The following is a 16,140-nucleotide window of genomic DNA, read 5'->3' on the forward strand; positions in this document are numbered from 1 at the left end:
GGAATTATTGTTTGAATCACTGAAGAGAAAGTGTTTCAGGATTCTGATTTACAATATTAGCTGTGAAGTTTTTGAATGGGCTATTAATGATTTGGTATTGTAACAGAGAGAAAAAAATCCTATTTATCATTGAGAATAAATAGGGGAAGATGAGATACATTGAGGTTTGGATAGGAGATATATTAAGCCAATAGGGCAGGGAACTACATAGAAAAATAAGTTTCAGTTCTTAGGGGTGATAAATTACTGTAGATAAGGTATTCCACACTTTGCAACATATATTAAATTCATGTTATTGTCAGATAGAATACTGAGGGTCCCTGAAGGAAAGAGCTTGTTAGTGTAGGAAGGATTTTGATATGATTAGCATTTGTTTTGAATTTGTTTGATTATTAGGAGTTTTTTAAATAGTATTAAATTTAACAGGAATATAGGACATCTGTGGTGATTTAGGATTATTGTTAGGATTAAGATATGATTAGATTAGAAATGTAAGGAGTTCAAGGTCCTGTTCTTCGGCTTGCGCAACGCTCCAGCTACTTTTGGGCGGTTGATTGATAGGGTGCTGGCTGGCATTCCCCAACAGGAGTGTCTGGTCTACCTTGACGACATCCTGGCCCATGGCAGCTCCTTCCAGTCTGTCCTGGGGGCGCTATGGAGTGCTGGAAAGGGTGGCTGCCGCAGGCCTGAAGCTCCCCTGAGCAATCTCACTTCATGAGGAGAGAGGTGTCCTTGGGGCACCAAGTGGGGGAAGAGGGAATCAGCACTATGGAGGACAAAGTGTGGGCTGTCCAAGACTGGCCCATTCCCACTAACCAGCAGCAGCTGAAGAGCTTCCTGGTCTCGTACTACAGGAGGTTTGTAGTCCATCAAACACTTCAAGTACTACCTGTGTGGCTTGCCCTTCACTGTAAGGAGTTATCACTCCACACTCCAGTGGCTCATGTTTTTTAAAGAGCCAGAGGGGCAGGTCGCATGCTGGTTGGAGGAGCTCCAGCTGTACGCCTTCACAGTTGTACATCGGGCCACTCTAACGCCGGCCCTGTACTGCACACGGGAGCTGAGAGAGGCCCATGAGAGAGAGCTGTGTGCGGAGGAGGGGTCGGAGCCTCAGTATGCCAGGTGAGCGTGCCTGTCTGCTGTGAGCTGCAGGCTGTCAAATTGGCTAAATGGAGGCAGCAGCAGGACACAGATCTGCAGCCAGTGCTAGAGTGGGTGGAGGTGCGGCTGGCTGATGGCATGCTACAGTGAGCATGGAAGGAGCCAGCTACAGGAGAGGATAGGTGGCAGGTGGTGGTCCCCAAAGCACTGTGGGAGGCTGTGCTCTAGGGCATGCATGGAGGAGTAGGGATTGGACAGTTTGGGAGTGGATGTAGTCGGGCCGTACCCCACCACAGACCGTGGAAACCGCTGGGTGTTTCTCGACCATGGACTATTTCACAAAATGGCCTGAAACCTACACTCCAGGAAGCAGAGACCATCGTCGATGCCCTCACAGCCATATGTTCAGCAGGCTTGTCGCTGAGTCCATTCACAGCGACAGTCCCGTGTGTTCGTCACCATGTGGGAGTGGCTGGATAGGCACAAAAGCCGCACCACTCCGCCTCACCCGTAGAGCGATGGCCTCGTGGAGCACTTCAACAAAACGATAGCACAGCAGCTGGCCATCATCTTTGATGAGAAAGAAAGAAAGAAACGTAGTTGCCCCAAGCTGGAGAGTCACTGGGTGGGACGGTGCATGGTCCTGGATAGGATGGGAGAAGATGGTGTACTGGGTACAGCTGCCTCCCAGAGGGAGAAATGTGGCAGGTAATCCCCATACAGAGGGGCCTCTTCGCCCCAATCCCCTCCCTCTGGAAATTACATTCTGCCCACAGTTAGAGCTCCAGAAGTCCCGCTCCTCCTATACCCCCTATGTCACTGAGTGGTTCCCCAGAGCCACAGGCTGTGTCCCCGGTGCCACAGAGGGATAGCCCCTACCACAGACTGAACCCCTATGCCTGTGAGCCCCATCACACCCGCGTAGGAAAAAAAGGAGACCTCCGGGTCGCTTCCGGGACTTTTTGTTCCCTCTGGAACAAGGGACTTTGTGGTGAGGGGGCTGTGTAGCGACCCTCCTGGTCAGTTATGTGGGGGGCAGGGGATCTGGGCAGGGGGTCGGGGCACCGCAGGTTGTAATCTGGCTTTTTCTTTGTGCATGGTACATTTGCACGAGCCTGTGAGTTTTCATTGAAGGACTCAAGAACTGTTGTGGACATTCGCTCATTTATGATTTATAGAGGCCATTTCAATATCATACTAATTAGTGTCCCAGATTTACAATGTCTAGTCTGAGTCAGGCTTTATCTACCGTGAGAGTGTGTGTGTGTTGAGCCACAGTTGGAAATCAGACTTCTCTTACTTCTCGTTAGAATACAGTTGTTGGTTCGAGTTTATTCAATTGTTACCAACATAATGGTCAATACAAACATCTGTGGGCATATCACCAGTTCCAGTTGGTGTTATGAAATAAACATACGTGTTAAGTATAAAGTATATTATGTCTCATCTAGGTTGAGGGGAATTTGCTAGTGTACTGTATGAGAATCAGAGCCCGATACTACGAATCAGATTTCAGGAGTTCTAGATAACTTTGGTCAACTCTGAGTTCAACTTGGGATAACCAGTACCAAGAAAGTGGCTCACCTTTTTAGCCAGGTAAAATTTTATGCCAATTAATCGTTCATAAGTAACCTGCTCGGGGCAGGCTTACTCGGGGTTAAATCAATTTATCCTGAATATATTGCCTGAGCTGCGACTTGAGGACCAATGAAATCAGATCCACTCCCTCTTGCAAAGATTTCATCATCCCCTTCATTTGAGGAAGACGACTGATTCAATATTTCATTGATCAAAAGTGTTGTTGTCTGTTAAACAATAGTAATGTTAAAATACCTACACTTTCAGTAATGTCAGAATACATTTGAAACAACGGTTAAGAGCGTTGGGCCAGTAACCGAAAGGTTGCTGGTTCAGATCCCAGTGCCGACTAAGTGAAATATCTGCCTCTGTGCCCTTGAGAAAGACACTTAACCCTAATTGCTCTGGATAAGAGTGTTGCTAAATTACTAAAATGTAAAAACATGTATTATACTTGTCACATACGCTGAATACTTGTGAGTGTGTGTTGAGTCAGTGCAAGATAGGGTCAATGCATATAGTCTGTGTAACCATTTCATTAAGTATGTAGCAGTCTTATGGCTTGGTGGTAGAAGCGGTCTCTGAGCCTGTCGGTCTAAGAGCTGATGCTCCGGTATCGATTGCCGGACGGTAGCAGAGTGAACGGTCTATGGCTTGAGTGAATGAAGTCTTTGGCCATTTTTAGTCCTTCCTCTGACACCGCCAGATACAGAGATCCTGGATGGCAGGGGGCTTGGCCCCAGTGTTGTAATGGGCTGTCCACCCAGTTATTTCTCCTGTTGTCCAGGTTGGAGAGGGCATTGTGAAGTGCATTTGAGATTGCGTAATCTGTGGAACTGTTGGGGCGATTTGAAAATTGAAATGGGCTCAGGGTGTCTAGGATGATGGTGTTGATGTGTTATGACCAGCCTTTTCAATGAACTTGATAATTACAGTTGAGTGCTACAGGGCGATATTCATTTCGGCAGGTTACCTTGGAGTTCTTGGGAACAGGGAAAATGGTAGTAACTTGAAACGTGTTGGGTTTAACGACTGGGACAAAGAGAGAGTGGAAATGTCAGTGAAGACACTTGCTGGTCTCTGCACATTCTCCAAGAACGCTCACTGGTATTCCGTCTGGCCCGGTGGCCTTGTGAGTTTAAACTTTTTAAAAGCTTTACTTTCATCAGCCACGGAGAGTGAGATCCGGTCTAATAGGATTCCACCTTCCTCCCATATTGTCCTTTTGAATGTTTGATGTCTCATTGGAGATCGTAGCGGGCTTTCTTGTAAGCAGTAGCTATAGCCTTTAGCAGAGCACCGATATTGCCTGTAATCCATGGTTTTGGTTCGTTCGCGAAGTTGCTGTGGGGATGAAGTCGTCTATGCACTTATTGATGAAGCCCGTGACTGATGTGGTAAACACCTTGATGCTATTGGATGAATCCCAGAACATATTCCAGTCTGTACTAGCAAAACAGTCTTGTAGCCTTGTGTCTGCTTCAACAGACCACTTCTGTATTGAGCACGTCGCTGGTACTTCCTGTTTTGAGATTTTGTCTGTAAACAGGAAGCAGGTAGATAGTCATGGTCTGATATGCCAAAGGGAGGGTGAGGGAAGGCCTCATCCGCAAGACTCTCCCTACAGGTAACAACACACATGGATGCACGCACACACACTATTTACACACTAACATTCAAATGTTCCGTTCTCTTAACAATTGTGTTTTGTTTCAGGCTGACCGTTCAGTGTCCCTACCCTGCTAATGACATCGTCACTGTCTCTATTGAACACCCTATCAACTCAACCTTTGCCCTCTAACCTCTGCTGCCTATTTAATACACTAGTCTCCAACAGACGTCAGGGCAGTGGGCAGTATGTGGGTGTGGCGATAGTTGGGATGGGAGCTTTGATTGCTGTTACAGGGAAGATGCTGGGTTGAATGCCCAATAAAACATGAAAACATGTTTACAAATTTGTGAAGTTGGTTAAAATCCCAGCTAAATGTATTTCATATAATGAGCCCATTGTCAAGTGAAAATATAACTCTTGACTTGGGTCACTAAACTCACCAAAAAGGCTGCATTTACACAGGCAGCCCAATTTTGATTATTTAAAAAAAAAATCAGATCAGCTCTGAAAAATATCTGATGTGAAAAGATCTAATGTGATCGGTCAAAAGACCAATTAGTGGAAAAAAAGATCAGAATTGGGCTGCCTGTGTAAACTCAGACAAAGTGAAGGATTATTCTGTACCATGAATATGAAATGACATGTATAAATATCAATCATAGACTATGTATACTGAACAAAAATATAAATGCAACAAAGATTTTACTGAGTTACAGAAAATCAGTCAATTAAAATAATTAAATTAGGACCTGATCTATGGGTTTCACATGACTGGGAATACAGATATGGATCAGTTGGTCACAGATGCCTTCAAAGAAAATAGGGGGGTGGATCAGAAAACCAGTCAGTATCTTGTGTGAGCACCATTTGCCTCATGCAGCGCAACACATTTCATTCACATAGAGTTGATCAGGCTGTTGTCCCTCCCCTCTTCAATGGCTGCGCGAAGCTATTGGATATTGGCGAGAACTGGAAACACTGTCATACACATCGATTCAGATCATCCCACACATGCTCAATGGGTGACATGTCTGGTGAGTATGGAGGCCATGGAAGAACTGGGACATTTTCAGCTTCCAGGAATTGTGCACAGATCCTTGCAACATGGGGCTGTGCATTATTATGCTGAAACAGGAGGTGATAAATGGCACTACAACGGGCCTCAGGATCTCATCACGGTATCTCTATGCATTCAAATTGCCATCGATAAAATGCAATTGTGTTCGTTGTCCGTAGCTTATGCCGCCAATACCATAACCCCACCACCACCATGGGCACTCTGTTATCAACGTTAACATCAGCAAACCACTTGCCCGCAAGACGACGTCTGTGGTTGTGAGGCCGGGTGGATGCGGCTTATAGTAGAGAAATGAACATTCAATTCTCTGGCAACAGCTCTGGTGGACATTCTTGCAGTCAGCACGCCAATTGCACTCTCCTTCAAAACTTGAGATATCTGTGACATTGTGTTGTGTGACACATTTTAGAGTGGCCTATTATTGTCTTCAGTACAAGGTACATCTGTGTAATGATCATGCTGTTTAATCAGCTTCTTGATATGCCACAGCTGTCAAGTGAATGGATTATCTTAGAAATGCTCACTAACAGGGATGTAAAAAATTTGTGCACAACGTTTGATAGAAATAAGCTTTTCGTTCGTATGGAAAATGTCTGGGATCTTTTATTTCTGCTCATGAAACATGGAACCAACACTTTACATGATCCGTTTATATTGTTGTTCAGTGGAGATGGAAAACACATCCTAAGAAAGGGGGAAGGAGAGGAGATGAGTAGAGGAATCCACTTCAGACTATTGAGCTGCGCCCCTAGGCTCTGGCAAGCTGGCCTACCATGTGACCCAATTAGCTAATTAATTACCTCAATCACAGCACCACCCCTTATAAAAGTGCCAGAGAACATGCTACTTATCAACTGTTGTTTTGGGTTATTTTTTTTTGTGTCTAGGAAACTGTCAGTACGTGGTAGTTGATGTTGTGTTAACTAGCAGGTGTAGTTTACTAGCTGTTACTGGCTAGGGTTAGACACTTCAACGGAGCAATGGCTTTTGGGTGTTGGTTGGGGTAAGTTTGGTGGTGGGCTTAAATGTTTTGAATAAGTGTTGATGCTGGCACACTTTATTGACCTGTGCTAACATTTTTCTTACAGAGTATTTGTACTCCTCTCTGTATGGCCTTGTGTAATATGTTCTGACCTTCCAAGAGGTAAGAAACTTAAATTGGGTCAGATGAGCCTTTTATACAAGCTATAGAACACTGGTATGAATTGTTGGTCAGAATCTTTTAGTTTCCACCTTTCAGGTTCTCACCTTGTGTGTCTATATAGGGGCCATTGAGACTGCATGCCGGGATCGATACCTGTTGGTAACAACCCAACTCTCATTTGCTGGGAATGAACCTCGCTTTGAAGCGGTTGGTAAGTAGACTTTTAACCTTAATTCTGATGCAAAATGGGCCTGAAACCAGGTTTGGTCAGCTCGTGAACTTGGCATCTTAACATGTCTTGGCCAGGGTTTGGTAGCTGGTGCTGACAGGAAGTCTCTCCCTGCAGTATATTTCAGTCTCTCACTGTGCCTGTTGGACCACTTAAGAATAAACTGATTTTTATTTAGTATTGGACTTGAGCATATTCAAATCATTTGATTTGACCCAGTTCTTTACCCCTATCTAGATGCTGATGGTGTTCACCCCATCACTGAGCAGTATGGGTCAGAGTGTGGCTACATGTTCAGTATCCTCCCTCTGCCTGGCCATGCTCAACTCAGAGCCTCCTACTTCTCCTGCCACACTGACAACCAGGTTCATGTATTTTCTGTGCATTGGGGTCTTTTCAAAGCCACAACCCATGGGCACACTGGTTAAATCAACATTTCAATTACATTGAACCAATGTGGAGTAGCCATTGAGTTTATCTGTGCCCATGGGAAGGGCTTTAAAATTATATTTTCTAGTTAAATTACTACCAGCATCTCAGTTGAAGGTCTTGTTTTTGTGTCTTAGGACGATGAGGTGTTCACTTTTAGCTTTAACTTAATCACGATTGATGCGACTGGAGTGGAAGCCACCTACTCTGTGAATTCAACCTGCTCCCTCCCTCTACCCTGGTCCCCCAGAGAAGTCAGCTGTGAGGAGAACTATATGGAGGTACTGATATACAGTCTAGATCCATGCATCAGGGCTCGTGGAGGTGGGCTTGTGTATTTTATAGGAGAGTGTTATGTTACCCTGTAGGTGTCAATGAGGAGTGACGTTTCTTGTCTGTCTGGTACAACGGATGCCTGGACTGCTACCCTTGCTAAAGTAAGCTAAAGGCTATTTGGCAAATTGTCAATTCGATCTCCACCAGTTTGTCCCCAATACCACCATGCATGCCCTGTCTCTTGTTCCCCATCAGGCCCACAGCTCTGCCACATCTACCTGGCAGGTGATGTTCCAGCAGGAGGGGCAGCAGCTGATTCCCATGTCACTCTCAGAGGCTCGGGAGCTGGGCTACGTGTTCCATCTCACCCAGGGGAGACTGGTGTTCCGCTCACCCTACACACCACTGTCTGTCATGGGGTCTGTCTCCATGGTGAGGATTTAAATGTCCTGTTCAATGGCATCCTTTATCTTGGTTGTCTTCAGGCTTGCTTAATTTGACATTAACGACCTAGACTGGTGGCTGTATTTCAAGAGGGTCTTACATTGCGTAATGTTTATAACCAGGGTTATGCAGGATGGGAAGGAAGCCACTTATTTAGACTACTGAAATGCCCCCTTTGTACTGTTGGCAAGTACACTTCATCCTTTATTCAATTCCAGATCAATGGTTCAGTGGTGGAGGTGGTCCATCCCATACTGTTCTCCAGGCAGAGATGGGTGGTTATGATGGTGGACTGGATTGTTGCGTGCAGCACTAGTAAGTTCCAGTGCAATATCAGGTTCCACATTATCATGGTTCAGACCTGAAGGGACTGGATTGTCTTAAGCAATAGTGATGGCACAGTTAAGCAAATAATACTTTCACCTATGAGGTTATTTCAGATCGGTGAGATGTTTTGATCACTCAGTTGCAGAGGAAGAATTGCTCACAGGGTCTTAACACTTGTAATCTCTTTCCAGATGAAGGGATGTATGATGGGGCAGGGCTGGTCTGGCAGACCCCCACTCTGCTGTCCCCGCTGGTCTCTGGCCTCTCTGGGTTGGAGAGCAGCAAGATCTCAATGGGGGTGGATGGTCAGCTCCTGGATGAGCCCATCACAGCAGAGCGAGGCTACAGCCTGGACATCAGTGACACCACTGTCCAGATCAGCATCCCTTTCAACGCTGCCGGAGGATACAGAAAAGTCAGTAGCATACTAGGCCGGCATCTGACCTTTTACATGCAGATGCTTACCTTGTATTCTGATGTAGAGAAGCTGCAAATGTCTTCAGTCACTCATGTCCTCTGTACACCTTGAATATTCTACTTTGTAACATATTACCTAATGGCAGATGCTTCATAACGGTTTCAATTCTTTCAGAGCTTTGTGATGGCCAACATGTACCATGAGTTCTATGTGGTCCATCTCTACTATGAACAAATCTTTCTTGATGACTGTGGTGTGGAGACCAGACTCCGCCTCCACAGGCCCATGAACACACCCCTTCTGATCCAGCACCTCTCCATCATTAACCGTACGTTCTACTAGCCAATCCGAAGTGGCTTTTCAGCTCCATGGTCATGATTGCTAATGACCCTGTTGTCCTTCTCCCACCACAGAAACAGTCCTTGAGGATCGTGTGTTTACTGTTTACCTGGGGAACCTCCACTACGATGTTGACCTGGTGGCTGTGACGCTCAATGGTCACAACTTCACCATACTAGAGGCGAATAAAAGTGGCCTCGTCATAACCACGGTCCCCCAGCCCAATGGTAACCTTCATGCCTACATTCTCAGGGTGCCATTTGAGGATGCTGCTGTTCACAAGCTGGTAAAGAGATACTTATTTTTACACTCTAATGAACTACTGTGGTTTTCTCAGTATTTCCTCATGGCTTCTAGATAAGGGAATTTATGTTTAAAGTAATACGAGATTCTGAATGACATTAAGAGTAATGACTGAAGTATTTCACCCTAAAGTTACAGAAGCTTAGATGTGTTTAGACATAATCCTAGAATATTGTGAGACAGTGGGAACTTGGTGTTTGTGTGACAAAGAGGAACTGACAATACATGCTTTTGTACTGAGATCAAGGACAGGAGTTTCTCCCCCCCCCGGGAGGAACGGATGCACTTGTTGGAGTTATATAGAAGGCTGTGCGCATTATGTTTCTTAGCACCTTCTCGTGAATGAAGGACTTCCTTTTGCATAAGCTGAGTCTTCTATTTATTAAACCCAGGGTCTTAGAAACCTCTGGAATTGGTCAAAGCTTGATTGTGGTTATAATCATTGGGATAGAATTCTCATGACACTTCGCATTGGAGGATATCCAAGGTTCCTCCCCTGAACTTTCTTCAATGGGTTTTGGGGACCTCAGATTCACCCCCAAAATGTGGATGTAAGATTTGTTTCTAATTGAGTTCATATCCATAGTACTCTCCAGAGGGGCTTCTTCAGTTCTCGTTGGCCATCAACTACACGTTGGTAATCCTGCCTCAAGAGGAGCCTTACTACTACCTGACCTCAGTCGTGGCTCAGTTCAATGATGTCTGTAAGTTGACTTGAACTTTAGTAAGAGACCTGGGCTGGAAGTGATAATTCTCAAGGTGGGCTTCAGAGCCTTCTGGTTCTGACCTCTGCCTAATGTGGACGCAGCCCAGCGCTCTACCGCTGTTCACCCCTGATGTCATTTTGGCACTATTGACTAAACTATTGGGCCGATCTTCTCTTCGTCAGTTCCTCCGGTCTTCAAAGGCGTTTGCAATGAGAAAAGCATCAGGTTCCAGATGGCCCATAAGCCATTTGACTACCTGTGGGAGGTGGGTGTTGGCCCCTACATTCTGACCACAAATCTGGCAGCCAAGCGGGGCTACATCATGCAGAATGACAGCAAGAGTCTGACCCTGGAAGTGCCCCTCTTCTCTGTTGGCTACACTTATAAGGTGAGATGTTTATTGGTCGAGCAAATGACAAGACAATTAAAGCGCAAGTAAGAGTAGGAGTTAAATTATTTCAAATGTACCTGCTCTTTTTCCCCCAGGACATCAATTTGAAGCAGTTCTACGGCTCATTTGAAATTCACTCACGACTTCCCAAGACCTTGGAGGTCAAGAGTTCCTTGGCCAAAGCTTGTCTCTTCCAGACTACTGAGGTCATAGGTAACTACTAGTGCCTCATCTTTGCCTGCAACTTAATTTATTGCCTGACTGATTAGTGTTGCTCATTCACTTTGTTCTAGCCCAGCTCTAACACAACTTTCTCTAGTGTGTTCCACTGAAGGGGTGGTGACAGTGGTTACTGATGTGACTCTGGCTGGAGCTGAACCCAACGGAACCTTTCTCCTGGACTCTACCTGCAGACCTCAAGAGACAGATGACACCAGGGTGCTCTTTAGCTTTGGACTCCACACCTGTGGTACCAGGGTCCAGGTATAACTGTCCAACCCATACAATTTGAATCATTCAAGAGACTGGCCCTACCAGTGACTACTTCAAATGAGTTGTCAGCATCTAACCTGGTGACCCAGAACTCATCTTGCGTAATTTGTTCAGCTGCATGACTAAGGTCTTAGAATTTGCCCGATCCTGATGCGTCCAAATAAACGCTGGAACTACTGCTGTTATCAATGCATCCCGTCATTGGTTCAGGCGCAGAATCGGTCCACGAGATCAGCAAGCCTCCATCTCAAACCGTCAGCATGCAAGCTGAATATTTAAATTAATATTCAAACTTTGACTTACAGGTGTCTCATGAGGCCTTTCAAGGGAACAACCATTTAGTTTATAGACATGGTTTGATAATTTTCATAGAATTTTGTTCAGGCTTGTGAATTCCTATCTAGGTTGACCATCAGCATGTTACATACGAAAATGATATCAACGTTGAGCACAAGAGCCAATCTGTGAACGCACCAGTCAAAACCAGGGATACTGCCTCTGTGTACGTGACTTCACTGATAATCTACTACCTCATAGGTTGAATTAAAAATATTTACGTCAGTCATTAACTTCCACTACAGGCACTTGTGGCTGTAATGTTCAGTTCTCTTTTTAGGGTGACAGTTCGGTGTGTCTATCCACTGAGTGACCTATACAAGCTGTTTGCATATTGGCGGTTTGAGGCAGACTCTCCGGGAGTTGGCACCATCTTGACGAGAGAAGCCGTAACAAGTAAGTGTTCGGTAGTTGTGCAGCTAAAGAGGGTGGTAACTGCTACAGCTTTTTACACCTGACTCTCTGTCCAATCATAGCATTTCAGCCCACCTTTCCACCCACCACCAGAAGACCGTTGACCTCCACAACTACTTCCAGCACAGGCCTTAGTCCTGGGAGGGAAATGCCTGGCATCAACCCTAGGGCTAAATACGTCAAAGTCTTCAGCTGGCAAATGAACCAACCTAAAGGAACCACTTAGGCCCAGACCCCAGTCACCCTCCATACAATGGTATGAGATGGAGAGATCTGTTCTACATGTCATATTCCTTAATAAAATTCATTTAGAACATCTCCACAGGAACAAATGAAACCACTGACTGACTGAATCGGCGTGATTGTGGTGTTTTTGAATATAAATAAGTCTGGTTCTTAATAAATATGTTCTTACAAGCTGTACCTTGTCCTGATTGTTATGAGATGTGGCTGCATCCAGTTTGGGATTTATATCACAAGTGAGGACTTAGTTTGGTAACTAGGTTGGCAACTAGGTTGGCTAGGTGAAAGCGTTGCACACAAAGCATTTATGTCACTTAAGACGCATGTTGGCCTTTAAGGGGTGATCAGCAATTCTAATTGTGGCCACCCTGCCACTTTTGGTCAACTGCTGCAGGATGGGGCCTGAATCTAAGCACACGGATCCATAAACTGCATTTTGGCAGCAAGGTCAAATCAAATGTTATTTGTCACATGGTTAGCAGATGTTAATGCGAGTGTAGCAATGCTTGTGGTTCCAACAATGCAGTAATCTAACAATTCCAAAACTACTGTCCTATACACACATGTGTAAGGGGATAAAGAATATGTACATAAAGAAATATGAGTGATGGTGCAGAGCAGCATAGGCAAGATACAGTAGATGGTATCGAGTACAGTATGTAAACAAAGTGGCTAGTGATACAAGTATTACATAAAGATGCAGTAGATATAGAGTACAGTATATGTATACAAATGAGATGAATAATGTAGGGTATGTAAACATATTAGGTAGCATTGTTTAAAGTGGCTAGTGATTTTACATCCTTTCCCATTATTCAAAGTGGCTGGAATTGAGTCAGTGTGTTGGCAGCAGCCACTCAATGTTAGTGGTTGCTGTTTAATAGTCTGATGGCCTTGAGCGAGAAGCTGTTTTTCAGTCTCTCGGTCCCAGCTTTGATGCACCTGTACTGACCTCGCCTTCTGGATGATAGCGGGGTGAACAGGCAGTGGCTCGGGTGGTTGTCCTTGATTATTCTGCCCTTGAGTTGCGTTCCCATGCAATACTCGACAGAGCTAACAAAGTCTTCCATAAAACTCCCAAGGCGTGACTTTTCTTGAATATATTGAAAACGTTTGTTGTGAAACTGCAAAATAAAGAAAAGAATATACTTTAGTATTCAATTCACACCGACATACTGTAGCTGTACGTTAAACATTTGAAGTTGCATACATACAAAGCACGCGCTAAGGTACCATGCATCTGGCATGATGCCAAACCACATAGCTGATTGTTAACCATATGGTAATTGGCTCCTTTTCATTACTCTAATGTATAACCATCTATGTAGAATAAAAGCATATTACACTAGAAACTAACAACTACAGTAATGTATATTTTACAATTCGTTTGCATGACGCATGAGCAAAGTAATACAGCTAACGACATACATTAAAGGCATTGCAATTTGTGAGTAAATGCAACCAACATTGATATGTAAGCAATTCTGTCAATAACAAGATTATCATCATTAGCTAAATGCTTGAATCGAACTTACAAACAAATATTTTTCCAAGGCTGAAGCGTGACAAGAAATAACGACATTGAAAGACCTGCACCGTAGCATTGTTTGTAGCTGCTTCTATGCGTGCAAAACAAATTCTGTACTTCTGTTTGCGTCGTCTTTCTAAGTACCAGAAAGCGCCACAAGGGGGCAAATAACACCATTGAACACAATGAAAATCCAATTTAACCATTGTAATAAAATAATCTGTTACCTTCTAACAGGATGGCAGCACACTCCCCGCCTGGTATAATGAAATTGTACCACTATGAAATAAAACATATCAAGAAACAAATAACGTCCTTTCTATTTTTATCTTTTGTCTCTAGGATGCTTCAGAAAGAAGAACAACAATCTCTGAGATTGGTCTCAGAAACACCTTAGCAGCTCCTTGCTTGACAATTTTTAGTTCTACTTTCCTAACCTTTTTGTCAGTACTGGGAAAGGTTTTTACCACAAGCCCGACTGGCCAGTAATTTCTGTGTGCCTGACTGTCTTTCAATAAGACAACATCTCCCACTTTTACATTTGGCTTTTCTGCTGTCCATTTTCTGCGTCTCTGCAGCTTTGTCAGGTACTCCTGTCTCCACCTTTTCCAAAAGCTGTCAGCGAGACACTGGACTTGCTTCCACTGTTTTCCATGAAGGTCGTTCATGCTGAAGTATCCAGAAGGGGCTGAGGAAGTGCTGGTCTTTTGTGTCAGTAACATTGAGGGTGTGAGAATGGTAGGCATGTCAGGGTCGGTTGATACTGACACTAAGGGTCTCGCATTGATTATTGCCATAACTTCAGACATAAGAGTGCTCAAGACCTCATGTGTGAGACGAGTGGAGCCCTTCTGAAACGGCATAGCATCAAGAATACGTCTGGCAACCCCAATGAGCCTCTCCCAAGAACCACCCATATGAGACGAGTGTGGAGGATTAAATATCCAAGTACATCCCTTATCTGAGAGGTATTTAGTCAGTTCTGAGTCATTTGTGTCGATACCCAGTTCCCTGCAGGCACCTATAAAGTTTGTACCTCGATCAGACCGTAGCACTTTTGCTGGACCACGGATAGCGAAAAACGCCTCAGCGCGTTGATGAAGCTGGATGTGGACATGGATTCGATAAGCTCGATATGGACTGCTCGAGTAGACATACATGTAAAGAGCACCGCCCAGCGCTTGGAGTCTGCACTACCACCTCTAGTGCGACGAGTTATGACATTCCATGGTCCAAACACATCAAGTCCAACGCTGGTGAATGGTGGTTCAGATGTGAGTCTGTCTGCAGGCAAGTCAGCCATTTTTTGGTCAACTAACCTCCCTCTAACCTTGCGGCAGGTGACACACTTGTGAATGATACCAGAGACCAGACGTTTGCTCCCAATAATCCAGAAGCCTGCTGCTCGAATAGCTCCATCTGAAAAATGACGTCCCTGGTGAGCCACTTGCTCGTGATAATGTCTTACCAGCAGAGTGGTGACATGATGTGTCCGTGGGATGATGAGAGGATGTTTTTCATCTTGTAACATGTCGGCGGAGGATAAGCGGCCTCCCATCCTCCCAACCCATCCTCATCAATCACTGGGTTCAGCTTTTTCAGTGGACTTTGCTTTGGGAACTCTTTTCCTTTTTCAATGCATTTGAATTCCTCTCTGAAGGCTTCATGTTGCACACAGTGAATGATTGCTGTTTTGGCTTGTGACAACTCACTTGTACCGTATGGTTTATTACAGTCATGCCAGCCTCTGCAGCTGGTGTTGTCTGCACCTTCATGGAAGGATCTTGCAACATGAATGAGTCGTGCTGTGGCTCGATTGAGAGCTTTCCAGCTTGAGAACCTCTCAAAGCGATGAGAGCCGAGTTGAGCTCCAGAAACTTTAGAGGCAAAGACAGTGACGTCTGGTCGAATCTCTGCATCTGTGTGAGGCTCTACAAGGTCAAAATTTATATTCTCAGGCTTACTCGAGTTCGTTTGGGTCAGGAACGGTGGACCTGAGAACCAACTAGTGTGTTTTAAGAGCGCAGCAAGTATGGGCCTGGTTGCATGGTCTGCTGGATTGCTGTCAGTGTTCACAGTTGTGATTGGATCTCTCGAGTGCACTGTAGACGGAGAGATGTGTTTCTGAGCTACGCTCTTGTAGTTCTCTTTTACCTGGATGATGTCAGGGCAAGGGCTCAGATAGGATGTGCGACCATTTTGAAGTATGTTTGTCCTGAACACGTTAACATTGGCTGGTCGGTGAGCCGTTCCCAGACAGACCTCACCCACAATGACCCACCCGAGGTCGAGTCGCTGTGCATAAGGAGAGTCGTGGGGCCCATTGATTTGCTCTCGTACCTTGTGTACCCTTAAGATGTCTCGTCCTAAGAGCAGGAGGATGGGAGCGTCTGGGTCCACAGCTGGAATTCTGTCCATAACTGGTTGCAGATGGGGATGATGATACGCAATGTCGGGGGAGGGAATCTCCATCCTATCGTCTGGCATCATATCACACTCTATCAGAGTAGGGAGAGTGAGCTGCAAGTGTCCATCTATAGACTCCACCATGAAGTTGACGGCTCTCCTGCCTGAAGTCTGTTACCCCAGAACACGTCTTCATGGTGTATGGAGCAGAGTTGTCATTGATGTTGAAGAGACTGAAAAACTCTGTCTTGGCCAGAGATTTGTTACTCTGTTCATCAAGCACTACATACATTTTGACAGCTTTCTCTCTTTTCCCAGCCGGATAAGCTTTGACTAGGCATATTT

The 16,140-nt window shown here is 44.9% G+C and overlaps 1 protein-coding gene and 1 long non-coding RNA gene across 2 annotated transcripts; both read left to right on the forward strand.

Annotated features, from left to right (window-relative positions):
* The first annotated feature begins 6,640 nt into the window (after positions 1–6,640).
* LOC135539046 (uncharacterized) lies at positions 6,641–7,434 on the forward strand. The gene is made up of 3 exons (XR_010455539.1): positions 6,641–6,724; positions 6,980–7,107; positions 7,309–7,434. It is a non-coding gene; the product is annotated as an uncharacterized LOC135539046 (long non-coding RNA).
* Positions 7,435–7,540: 106 nt separating this feature from the next.
* Positions 7,541–11,867, forward strand: LOC135539042 (uncharacterized). Its single transcript, XM_064964925.1, has 13 exons — positions 7,541–7,608; positions 7,703–7,879; positions 8,110–8,206; positions 8,410–8,633; positions 8,811–8,964; positions 9,050–9,261; positions 9,865–9,982; positions 10,168–10,373; positions 10,472–10,589; positions 10,696–10,859; positions 11,273–11,370; positions 11,485–11,600; positions 11,681–11,867. Exons 1-13 carry the CDS (start codon positions 7,546–7,548, stop codon positions 11,842–11,844), a joined length of 1,911 nt encoding a protein of 636 aa, XP_064820997.1. The 5' UTR covers positions 7,541–7,545; the 3' UTR covers positions 11,845–11,867.
* Positions 11,868–16,140: the final 4,273 nt, after the last annotated feature.

The sequence above is a fragment of the Oncorhynchus masou genome, unplaced genomic scaffold (assembly GCF_036934945.1).
Source record: "Oncorhynchus masou masou isolate Uvic2021 unplaced genomic scaffold, UVic_Omas_1.1 unplaced_scaffold_1709, whole genome shotgun sequence".
Classification (NCBI taxonomy): domain Eukaryota; kingdom Metazoa; phylum Chordata; class Actinopteri; order Salmoniformes; family Salmonidae; genus Oncorhynchus; species Oncorhynchus masou.

Coding starts and splice junctions, on each gene's coding strand:
- LOC135539042 (XM_064964925.1), top strand. CDS start 7,546: ATGAGGAGTGACGTTTCTTGTCTGTCTGGTACAACGGATGCCTGGACT. Junction 7,880..8,109: donor TCATGGGGTCTGTCTCCATG/GTGAGGATTTAA, acceptor ATTCAATTCCAG/ATCAATGGTTCAGTGGTGGA. Junction 11,371..11,484: donor ACCAGGGATACTGCCTCTGT/GTACGTGACTTC, acceptor TTCTCTTTTTAG/GGTGACAGTTCGGTGTGTCT.